The sequence below is a fragment of the Lissotriton vulgaris genome, chromosome 2_1, assembly GCF_964263255.1.
Source record: "Lissotriton vulgaris chromosome 2_1, aLisVul1.2, whole genome shotgun sequence".
Lineage (NCBI taxonomy): Eukaryota > Metazoa > Chordata > Amphibia > Caudata > Salamandridae > Lissotriton > Lissotriton vulgaris.
Window position 1 is genome coordinate 1,057,818,957 of NC_141687.1, and position 12,680 is coordinate 1,057,831,636.

Consider the following 12,680-nt stretch of genomic DNA (forward strand, 5'->3'; position numbering starts at 1 on the left):
GGAGGGGCAGAAGTGGGGGGTGGGGGTTGGAGGGGATGCGGGCTGAGGGTGGACAAGGGAAGGGGGGGAGCAAGGAGGAGTGAAGGTGGTAAACAGGGAGGGGGAAGTGACGAAGAGGAAGGGCGAGTAGGGCTAAAAAAGGGAGGGCTAATGCATCTTGGGTCGGACAGATGTAGCCAGTGGAAGAGAACAGATATGGATTAGGGTCCCCAGTATTTATTGAGGAGATGTAGTTTGAGTTCTTTTTCGAAACTAGAGTAGGAAGGGTTGCAACGAAGGTCAGTTGGAAGGGCATTCCAAATGCAAGGAGCGTTGCCGGAAAAGGATCGAGACTGGGTGGTTTTCTTTTTTAGAAGGGGGGGATAAGAAGGAGGGTGTTAGTACTTCTCAAGGAATGGGAGCAACCAGCTTTAGTGCGTTTGCTAGCGAGGTAGGTCGGTGTATTCTGATGGAGAATTTTGTGTGTAATGCAGGCTGTTTTGTAAGTGGATCTTCAATGGGGAGCGATTTAAGGGTTTTAAGGGCAGGGGATATGTGGTTGAATCGCTTGCAGTCTGGGGTAAGCCTAGCTGCAAGGTTAAGCACAGATGTAAGAGGTGCTAGGTGGATCTTGGGAATTCCGGTGAGAATGGCATTGCCATAGTATATGCGAGAAAGCACAAGGGATTGGACTGCTAGTTTGAAATCATCGATAGGGATGAAGGGCTTGATTTTCTTAAGGTGGCGGAGAGTGAAGAGGGCTCCTTTGGCAGAATTATTGATGTGTACCTTGAGGGTTAGGAGGTTGTCAAGGGAGATCCCTAGTGATTTGACTGAGGAGGACAAAGATAAGGAGCAGTTGAGGGCGTTACGGTCAGAGATCCAATTCTGAATGGGGAGCTGGTTACTTTTAGGGGAAAAAATAATAATTTCAGTTTTTTAGGGTTGAGTTTGAGGTGGTTACTGTGGAACCAGGTTTGAATCTTGATGAGTGTTGTTGAGATGAAGGATGTCAGCATGAGTTTTAATCTTATAAGAGTTGGGTGTCGTCAGCATAGAGATGGTAGTTGATCCCGGCTTGTTTAAGAATGAGTGTGAGGGGTTCCATGAAAAGGTTAAAGAGAGTGGGAGAGAGGATGGATCCTTGCGGAACTCCTAAGGAGATGGAGGTAGGGTTAGATAGGCAATTTTGGATTTTGATTTGTTGAGAACGGTGTTGTAGGTATGAGACAAACCATTTGTGTCTCTTACCATTCAGGCCGAATCGATCTCTAAGAACATTTAGTAGAGCAGAGTGGTTAACAGTATCAAACGCTGCAGAGAGATCAAGGAGTATCAGCAGGCTAGATTCACCATTGTCAAGTGAGTGGTGGATGTCGTCAACAATGTTTAGCATGGCGGTTTCAGTGCTGCATCCTTTCCTAAAGCCAGATTGGAAGGGGTCTAGTAAGTTAGTGTTCAATGTGTCTATCTAGTTGGAGAAGGACACATTTCTCCAGGGCTTTAGAAAGAAGGGGAAGGTTGGAGATAGGACGAAGGTTATTGAGGTCGTTTGGGTCTGCCAAAGGGTTTTTGATAATGGGGGTGATTTTGCCTAGTTGCAATGAAGTGGGGACACAGCCGGTGGCAAACAAGCTGTTGATAATAGAGGTCCAGGAAGGGGTGATGATGTGTTTGAGGTTTTGGGCAAGTTTGGAGGGGAGAGGGTCTTTGGTGTGGGAGGAAGACTTGAGTTTGGAAATGATGCTAAAGACGTCTCTTTCAGTGACTGGCTGGAAGTTTAGCCATGTGGCATTATTTTTAGCAAGAGAGTTAGGATGATTGGAGTCCATTAAATTGGAGGGCAAGGGGGGCTGAGGGAGATCAGAGTTTTGATGGGCGGTAGTGGGTGTAGGGGGAGTTATGGTGGAGGGTGGGATATTGAGAGATGTTCGGATTGGTGGGAGGGATCACAGTAGAGAGGAAGGTTTCCTCAATTAGTTTAATTTCTTCACATCTAGTTGTCGAGGCCAGTGGGACGAAAGCAGTTTGATTGCGCACAATGTTGAATAGTTCTCTTGGCCTATTCTGAGCTCGATCTAGTTGTGACCTGAAGAAGGAAGTTTTTGTCTAAAGATGTGTTTTTTGTAGGACGATCTAGCAAGTCTGAGGCGGGTCATGTATACCCGTACCTAGACGACTGGCTGGTAAAGGCAGGTTTCGATCCATTGGGGAAAATCATCAAAACAACCAGAACAAGTAAAGTTATTCTTAGGTGCAGAGATCAACATCATACTGAGCAAAGTGATTCCAAGTGCAAAGAGAACTTTGGCAATATTGAAGGAGACACGTCTGTACCAAAAGGTGCAATTTTCTGACAGTGAGAACAGTCAGCAAACTGATGGGAATGATGGCGTCCTGCATACATTTGGTCCCAAATATCCGCCTACGCATGAGACAATTCCAAGAATGGATCCAGCAACAATAGTCACAAGCAACAGACAGTTTGGAGGATCTAGTGGTTGTCACGAAAGTAGTACAGCACGAAATAGCGTGGTGGAACAAAAAGAACATAACACAAGGGAAACCATTCCCACAACCAACTCTCTAACAGTGGCCATCACAACAGATGCCTCCCAGATGGGGTGGGTAGCTCACCCAACAACCTCAAAGTAAGGGGATTGTGGTCACAAAAGGAAGCGATAAAGCACATCAATTACCTAGAACTGAAGACCGTGTTCCTAGACTTGAAGGCCTTTCAAGAACAAATTTACGGACACCAGTTACTAATCCAAATGGACAATACAACCACCATGTTCTAAATTAACAAGCAAGGAGGGGCACAGTCAGTGACACTATCGGTGCTAGCACAGGAAATATGGAGATGGGCAATATCAAGACAAATCGAGGTATTGGCAATACATCTACCAGGGAAGGACAATGTGGAAGCAGACAGACTCTGCAGACAGACGTCTGCATCCTACGAATGGGAAGTCAATCACCAAGAAATCCAAAAGATATTCCACAAATGGGGCACTCCACAAATAGACCTATTTGCAACACACCAAAATGCCAAAACTTTGCATCCAGTCTACCGTGCAAACAGCTGCTAAGGAATGCGCTATGGATAAGCTGGTCAGGGACATTTGCCTACTCTTTTCCACCGATACCATTGCTACACATGGTACTAAACAAATGCAGATTCAGCAACATGATGTTAATACTAATAGCACCTCAGTGGGCCAGACAAACCTGATTCTCACAGATCATGGAGACGGCACAAGCACCCGCACCCAGGTTCCCCACAAGAAAGGACCTGTTAACGATGCAAAACGGAAGAGTACTACACCCAGAGCCATAGAGCCTCAGCCTGGCAGCATGGCTCCTGAAGACCTAGAGGTTGCACACTTTAAACTACCGGCAAGCACAATGGCGGTACTCAGAGAGGCGAGGAGACCTACCACAAGAAAGTGCTACGTAGCAAAGTGGAAAAGATTCTCCGAATGGTGCATTATGGAGAAACTACAAAGGAATCAACAATACTAAAATACTTAACGCATATACTACAAAATAAACTAACCTACACACCTCTAAGGGTGCACTTAGCAGTGATAGTGGCTTTCACAAGAGGAGAAACAGGAAAACGTTTCTTCACCTCCTAAGTAGAAAAGAGATTTCTAGAAGGGGCAAAGAGAATTGCACCTCCAAACAGAATGCCAGCTCCAGCATGGAACCTCAACGTAGTGCTAACTCAATTGATGAAGTCACCATTTGAGCCTATTCACAGAGCAACACTGCTCATGCTCACGCTAAAGACAGCCATCTTAGTAGCTATCACATCGCTACAAAGAGTGAACGAATTACAAGCGCTAACACTACAAGAGCCCTACCTACAAATACACAATGATAGGATTGTAATGAGAACAGACCCACATTTCATGCCAAAGGTTTTGTCACGGTTGCACATCAATCAGACAATTCAAATACCAAGTTTTTTCCCAAAAACCATCCACAAGCACAGAAAGAGCGTTGTACACACTGGACACCAGAAGGGCAGTATTGCACTATATAGAAAGGACACAGGTGTGCACAAAGACAAAGCAATTCTTTGTGTCCTTTGTCAGCAGTTTTTTGGGACGACAAGTTACCAATAATACCATTGCACAGTGGATTGCACAAACCATACAACTCTGCCACAAGCAAGCAGGGCAGCAATTACAAGGAGCAGCTCATGCTTAATCAAGGAAGAAAGGAGCAACAATTGCGTTTCTGGCAAACACACCTAATCAAGACATTTGCCAAGCCGCAACTTGGTCCTCAGTGCACACGTTCACGAAGCACTACTGTGTAGATATTCAAATGAACAAGGAAGCGCAAGTGGGACAGGTCTTACTACACATATTCAGTAACCAGAGCTTCCACCCAGCCACCAGAAAACTAACACACCGCTACAAAGTCTATGCACAGCATAGTGAATCCAGAAAGATTCACGCTGCAAAACGTATAGTTTCTTACCTGTCGTGTAGTTTTGCAGCTTGAAGACTTTCTGGATTCACTAGCTATCCTACCCTCCTCCGCCAGAAAGATGACAGGACGAAGACTATTCAAACAGGAGAAAGACTTTAAAGATTAAAGAGGTGAAAGAGTAACACAAGTCAAAAAAAATAATCCAAAGATGGCGACCAAAGGTGGGAGCTTCCGGAGGAAGAGTGTCGACGTCATGAAGGACACCAAATAGTGGTATGTCGACGCCCACCTGATTCCAGTGTCAGTTTCATTAACATTGCACACAGAGGACCTCCTAGAGGGGTCCCCTGAAATCCTCTAGGGCTACAGTTGAAATCAATGGAGAAAACCTGTAACAAAAAAAGGCTTCAACCCCACAAGTCTCCAAAGGCCCTTACTAGGGCCTCAGACAAACTGCCCAGGATTGGAGGCCCACTAGTAGCATTTTATTTCAAGATCCCTGGTACATGCAGTACGCTTTACTAGGTACTTACAAGTCAATTAAATGTACCGATTGGATGTAAGCCAATTTTACTATTTTTTAGAGGAGCCAGCACAAACACTTTAGCACTGGTTAGCAGTTGTAAATAGCACAGGGTCTTAAGGCCAACAAAAATTAATTCAGAAAAACAGGAGGAGTAGAGTTAAAACGTTTGGAGTCGGAAATCATGGCAAGGTTGTTGGGTATAAGCTACCCATGATAGAGATCTGGCGTTACAGGTCAATAATTTAATGTCTGGTACAACTGTTAGGGTTGGTAGATGTTGGGTGTTCCAAACGACTGATTTAGGGAGAGCCCTTGACTAGAATAGACTAGTATTACTACCTTAACTGAAGAGACATTGCCTATATCTGACATATCTACATTTTGAAAAATGTTTTCCTAGTGAACATTTATGAACCCACAGGTGAAGTCTATGTACAGATTCTATGGTAAATTCCTTGCTAAAAGGAAAGCAGAGCATTTGTAAAGGTTTTTTTTAGAAGAAAACCTTCCTCCTTTTTGACCTTGGAAAATATTAAACTGTTGATAATTTAGTATTGTTGTCCGTTTGCTGTTGGATTGAAATCTTTTTGCCCTCTCAGTTATTTTTAGATGAATTGCACGAACATGGAACACTGCATTCCATGTCTTCTTGGATGGAGCTGTATCCTACTCTTAGCTCGGACATAAGGTTTTCTAACATGCTGGGGCAGCCTGGTAAGTGCTTATTCTTATCAGTTTTATTTGAAATGTAGCTATTTTTATTAATGAGTTCGACATGTATGGTCAGTATTTGACAGTGTATGGTCCGTATTCCTACAAAATAGATTTACCTTATGTTTAGAACTTTGCTGTTTTTGTTGTCCGGATGAACTAATATTGAGCGCTCTGATACAGGAGCTAGACTAAGGTGGTGATGTGCCCTCTCCACTTAATAAGGGTGCCACAACCCAAATTTGGGATGCATTACATTTGGTCTATTGTAGGTACTTAGCAAATCTATCCTTCTTGTTATTAAATTGAAGTATGAGGAAAGAAAAAGTGCAAGAAAATTAGTGCCCCAACAGCTCCCCGGTGACCTCACCCCCAAAACCAAGGATTTTTTTTAAAAAAACGTTATTCAGAAACCTTTCACTGGAAATTGATTTTGAATGAACACCTGCCTAACTGGGTTCAGAAAGATAACTCCCTCATCCATCTTGCTTCAGGGTCACCCATTTATCTACTTTACTTTTGGCAATTAAGTATCCAGCTGCAAAATATTTCAGGACATTTGAGCTATGATCTGGTGTTTCAGCATCTTTACTGTGTCTCAGTAAGGCTACTGAGACTGGCGGCCTCCTGCCTGCGATTCACACCAGATTACCTATGCTGGCTCCACTGTGATATCTGATGTTCCAGTGAGTGCAGGAACAGTTCAGTCAATTTCAAAGGAGAATGCAGGAAATCTACAGTGGTGGCTACCGAACTGCCATTGGGTCAGTGGCAGACCCCTCTTTCTGGCCCACCTGGAGCTCAGTTATGAATTGCTCCTGGGAAAGGGTGGCCCCCTTATAGAGGGGAAGATCAGAGGCCTCTGGTGTCCGGTAGAGGCCCACCTCCCCTCAGTCTGCTTGAGCCAGCCACTTGATGTTGAAGGCTTACTTCTTTCTATCAAAGGGAAACTGATTCAGGTGCTCTATGTAGGAAACTGGCTCTGTATATACGATACCATAGTAAGGTATAGTGTGCACAGAGTGCAGTGGAACCCCATAAGTGGACAGAAGTAAAAGTAGATAAAACATTACTCTCTATTTGTGGTAGTGTGGACAAGCAGTAAGGCTTTATCAGAGGGTAGCGTTAACCATTTAATGTTCACACTCAGGCAAGAAATAATGTCACACACTCAGACTGAACTCAGACCAATTTGTTTGTATAAAAAATTATTTATTTGTATTTTATTTCCTAGAACCAAGCCAGGCCTAGTACAGGTAAGTGTAATTGTACTGTGCAAGAATAATGCGGTAAAGTTTTTAAAAAGGTTTGTATGTGGTTGAATGCAATTGGATTGGTTATAGGTAAGTCATTTGGTTGTAATGTATTTTGAATTACTTTTCAGTTACGTTTCAGATTACTTTGTGCATTACTTTTCAGATTACTTCTTAAGGTTCGAGGCATGTGGGCTGCTGAATTCATATCTGTGCATAGATCGCCACCTAGTGTTGGGTCCGGATGATTGCACATTGTTGTCCTGGAAGAGTCTTCGAAGTATCACGAGATAGGTGGCTCCTCACCTGGACTACAGTGCGCATGGGCATCGCCTCCATCCCCAGATTGTTTTTTTCTGCCATTGGGTTCGGATGTGTTTCGGTTCCCTCTGTCGGAACCGATAGTTGTTCAACTTCTACTCGAGACCAAAAGGTCTCTAGGCTGGGCGTCGGTATAGTTGCGTACGAGTTTCTTTTCTGACTCTCAGCTCCGATCTCTTGCTGCCCTTCCACGTGCTTTCGGCGCGGACGGGCCTACACTTTTGCTATGGAGCGGACTCCGTTTAAGAAGTGCCCGGTGTGTAACTCCAAATATTCACACCTCGACGTGCACCCTGTGTGCAATACATGCTTGTCACCGGATCATCACGAAGACAGCTGCATGGCGTGTTCGAAATTCCGGTGCAAGAAGACTTTGAAGATTCGTCGAGCCCATAGGCTCCAGGCAAAGTTATCGACTGCGGCGCCCCCACCAGACGACATATTCCAGGAATCTGTCGAGGTAGAAGACGACGGGCAAGGTTCGGGCTCTAGTCCCGCGTCCGAGGGTGAGACCTACGACGCGGGTGAGGAGAACTTTGACGAAGTCACCGACGAGGTAGGGGACGACGATCAGGCTTTTGCCACGATGGGAGATAGCTCGGAGGAGGAGCATCCCCAACCAGACTCAGGGGTTATTCCCCTTCATACGGCCCAGGTCGAGGGATCGCCTTCGGGCCTTACCCAAGATCTAACTATGAGTCCTACGTCCCCGCCTCCGGGCCCGGTCACGGACATTTATGAACCACCACTTACGTTGAAGAAAACGAAAGTGAAGCCAACTGGTCACGCACCCTCGGATGCGAAACCAAAAGTGAAAGTTGCGCTGGTGAAGAAAGTTCTGGAGGCGTCAACTTCCAAGAAAATCAAAATGGCCGACTCGAAGAGCCCCGCCAAGATGGCCGACCCGAAGCCCTCGGGGTCGGTGCCGAAGGCGAAATCGTACGACGCGGCTGCGTCGGTTCCGAAAGGGGTCGTGGACCCCAAGACGGCTCCAAAGAAGCATCAGGGCGACAACGCTCATAGGCATGGGGCGTCTGCCCCGAAGAAAGTGCCTGCCGGCGATCAGGCTCTCGCGGATGAGAGGTCACTCGAGCCGGTCAAGCCCTCTCCGGCCTTGACGAAGAAGGTAGCGGAATCCCTGCAGCGGATACGAAAGGACAGTGTGGTTCCCGCTCAGGACACTGTGCCGCCTAAGCTCACGCCTAAGCCTGCGAAGGAGCAAACGCCTATCCGTTTCACCCTACCACCCAAGTCGGCGCCGAAGGCCTTCGCGCCGAAACAGGGCGGACCCTCGAAGGAGGTATTGACACCGAAAGCTGCCTTGGTGGTGTCGAAGCTTCGGCTCCAGCCGCTTGCTGAAGAGGAACGTCGTGAGGTAATCATCGACGCCAACACCGGGAAACTGTCTCTCCTCAAGAGGAAGATCACGACGGAGCCGGCGTTGGAACATTTTAAGATCCCTCTCAAAAACAAAAGGGACTCTGCGGACTCTTCGGCTCTGGTGGAACCTGTGTCCCCACAAGACCTAGGACACTCGCCGACGCATTCCGCCGCAGGCGATGCGGACGAGGAAGACGCCGAGTACAACTATCCGGCGTACTCGGATCCGGAGGAGGAGCACGTACCTTGGTCCGCCGGAGGCGACACGGAGGACCCGCAGTCGGGTCAGGACGCGCAACTTTTTGCGGCCAAAACGTCCCCGACGGAGGACTCGGCGGCCTATAATGCTCTGATCGAGAGAGCTGCGGCTAACCACGACGTCGAGCTGCACTCGGACCCCGTGGATGTGGACTTCTTATTCGACACCTTCTCTGTAGCTGAGAAGTCAGTCAAAACGCTGGCGATGCTTAAGGGGGTGCTTAAACATGCTACGGAGGTCTTCAAGGAGCCCACCCGGGCGCGTGTGGTCAACCCTCGCATCGACAGGAAATATAAGGCAGCGCCCACGGATCCTACATATATCAAGGGACACTTGCCATTGGACTCCTTGGTTGTTTCCAACGCTCGGAAGAGGGCGAACTCTCAAACTACTGGTGACGCTCCTCCCCCAGACAAAGAGTCCAAGATCTTTGAGGCCTCAGGCAAACGGATTGCTGCACAGGCAGCTAATATCTGGAGAATATCTAACACCCAAGCCCTACCTGCAAGTTATGATAGGGCCCATTATGACACCTTAGAGGCCATACTGCAACACTTGCCTGACCAATACAAGGAGGGAGCAGAGATGCTGATTATGGAAGGAAAACTCATTACGAATGCATCCATCAAATGTGCACTGGATGTGGCAGAAACAGCCTCCAGGGCTATCAATACCAGTGTGTTGCTTAGACGCCATGCCTGGCTTAGAATTTCAGGGTTCAAACCCGACATCCAAACTACAATACTGAATCAAACAGTGAATCCTGACCACCTGTTTGGCCCTGAGGTGGATGCCACCCTGGAGAAAATGAAAAAAGATACAGAAACTGCCAAGTCAATGGGGTCTTTACAGAGTCCGCAGTTTCGGAGTGGTTCCTTTCGCCGCTCAAATTCCAGAGGCACCTCAAGGGGACAGGCATCCCAGTCCACACAATATTACAAGAGTAACACCCAAACCTCGTACAACAAGGGTAGAGGTGGTTACAGAGGCAATAATGTCAAGGGCAGGGGACGTGGAAACAATAGCTCCAGGTCCACCACCACCAACAAACAGTGACGTCTTGTCACTGCCCCCCGACCATACAACACCGGTCGGGGGGAGACTCCAGCAGTTCCTGCCGGCGTGGAAGTCCATCACCACGGACAGGTGGGTGAGGTCTCTTATCCAGTACGGGTACTGTCTAGAGCTTACTTCCATTCCACCGGACATACCCCCAAGAAGCCGTCCTATGTCAGGCGAGCACTTGACCTTGTTGCAGCAAGAAGTTCTAGTCATGCTGCAAAAATGGGCGATAGAGCTCGTTCCATTGCAAGAGCGGGGAACAGGGGTTTACTCCCTGTATTTTCTGATTCCCAAGAAGGACGGATCCCTCAGGCCGATCCTGGACCTCAGGCCCCTAAACTGGTACATCCTCTCGGAGCACTTCCATATGCTCACGTTGCAGCAGGTGCTTCCCCTGCTTCAGCAGGGGGACTTCCTGGCTACGCTGGATCTGAAAGATGCCTATTTTCATATCCCCCTGCATCCTTCCCACAGGAAGTATCTCAGATTCACGATCTTAGACCAGCATTACCAGTTCAGGGTTCTGCCGTTCGGGGTCACCACTTTAGCGAAAAACAATGGTCCTGTATCCTCAGTGCTTACACAGACTCAGAGACAATACAAACTTAAACAAAATACATCAGAATTAACCCGGCAGAGCGTAGGGCATAAGGTAGCTGGTTGGTTTAATGGAGGCTGCGTCGGTCTAGAGTTAATCTATAAGATCACGGGTAGGAGCCACTGTAAGCAGATCTTAGATTACTGGGCGTCCCGTTGTCTGCAGCGTGGGTCTTGTGGTGACCTAGTCACTGCTGGCAACGGGTTAATTCTGACTCAGGTTTTTATCAGGCAAACAATGGTAGTCCTGATGATGATCCGTTATCTATGAAAGGATCGAAACGCCGTCGACAGTATATGTGGGCTTAACATTAGTTCACCATTATGTGCATAATTTGTTCTGTTCCCCACATTTGTGAAGCGAGTATATTACAGAGTCCCTCTCTTGCTCCAGTTTTTCGTTTACATGCCTGATGTATTTTGTTTAAGTTTGTATTGTCTCTGAGTCTGTGTAAGCACTGAGGATACAGGACTGTGTCCCACTGTTTGATTGTTTCTTCTCAACTGGTTATTTGAACTAATTAATAAATCTTGCAAGTCCGGCTGGACTTTGTTTACTATTGTAGTGCACATTGTGGCCTATAATTATTATTTCCACACATCCTTTTGTCAAGGACCATTGTTTTTCGCTAAATTGATACCCCAGGTCCTTGCCTACCTAGTGGGTTCCCTTGTTGTTTATAGTAGTTCGGGGTCACCACGGCACCAAGGGTATTTACAAAGTGCCTAGCGACTGTGGCGGCGCATCTCCGTCGCCAGCACGTCCACGTCTTTCCCTACCTGGACGACTGGCTCATTCAGGCAAGGACAGAGCGACAGTGCGTCGACCATGTGTCACGCACCATTCATCTCCTGCACGAGTTGGGATTCTCTCTGAACTACCCAAAGTCCCATCTCCAGCCCGCCCACGTGCGACAGTATCTGGGCGCGACAATCAACACTCTGGCAGCCACTGCGCAGCCAAATTCAGTGAGAATCGCCAGTATCCAGGCGCTGATCCAACGATTCAGACCCCAACACTCGCTTCCGGCGAAGGTGTTCATGCAGTTGATAGGCATGATGGCCTCCTGCATCTCCATTGTCCCGCACGCGAGACTACATATGCGTCCGCTTCAGGAGTGCCTAGCACGTCAGTGGACTCAGGCTCATGGGCAACTGACAGACCTAGTGTTGGTGAGCGGTCGGGCATACAACTCTCTGCATTGGTGGAATCCACAAAACCTTTGCAAAGGCCGACCATTCCAAGAGCCTGTCCCACAGATTATCCTGACGACGGACGCCTCTCTCCAGGGATGGGGAGTGCATGTACTCCATTACACTGTGCAGGGACTATGGACACTACAGCAAAGGAAGATGCACATCAATGTGTTGGAACTGATGGCAATCTTCATGGCCTTAAAGGCGTTCAAAGTACATCTGTGCAACAAGGTCGTGTTGATCCGGACGGACAACATGACGGCCATGTACTACATTCAGAAGCAGGGAGGCACACACTCTCCACAGCTGTCACATCTGGCTCAGAGCATGTGGAAGTGGGCCATTCAGAGGAACATCTTCCTCATGGCAGAGCATCTCCCGGGCAACGACAATCAAATGGCGGATCTGCTCAGCAGGCACAGCCATCAGATGCACGAGTGGGAGATACATCCATCAGTACTCCAACCGTACTTCCAAAGGTGGGGTCATCCAGAGATAGACCTGTTCGCCACAAAGGAGAACGCAAAATGCCAAAGCTTCGCCGCCAGGTTCCCACACCCGCAATCACAGGGCAATGCGATGTGGATGAACTGGTCAGGCAGATTTGCGTACGCTTTTCCCCCAGCACCTCTGATACCGCTGGTGGCACGCAAGCTCAGGCAGCACTCGATGACTCTCATCCTGGTTGCTCCGACGTGGGCTCGCCAACCATGGTACACCACGTTTCTAGAACTGTCCGTGGTGCCGCATCAAAGGCTTCATCTCACTCCCAGCCTTCTGACGCAGAGCCATGGCGACATTCAGCACCCAGATCCGCAACAGCTCAACCTGGCGATCTGGCTCCTGAAGTCCTAGAGTTTGGCTACCTCAATCTTCCTCCCGATTGCATGAACATCATTCGGGAGGCAAGGAAGCCCACTACTAGAGTTTGTTATGCGGCTAAATGGAA

General features: G+C 47.8%; 1 protein-coding gene across 4 annotated transcripts in view; it reads left to right on the forward strand.

The window, feature by feature from the left end:
- PRPF40A (pre-mRNA processing factor 40A) overlaps positions 1-12,680 on the forward strand; it is a 963,502-nt gene that overhangs the window by 423,446 nt on the left and 527,376 nt on the right. For all 4 annotated transcript variants that reach the window (XM_086956681.1, XM_086956683.1, XM_086956684.1 and 1 more), the window contains exon 18: positions 5,551-5,665. In XM_086956681.1, the coding sequence (XP_086812807.1) occupies positions 5,551-5,665 (115 nt within the window). The remainder of the gene's footprint in view (positions 1-5,550; positions 5,666-12,680) is intronic.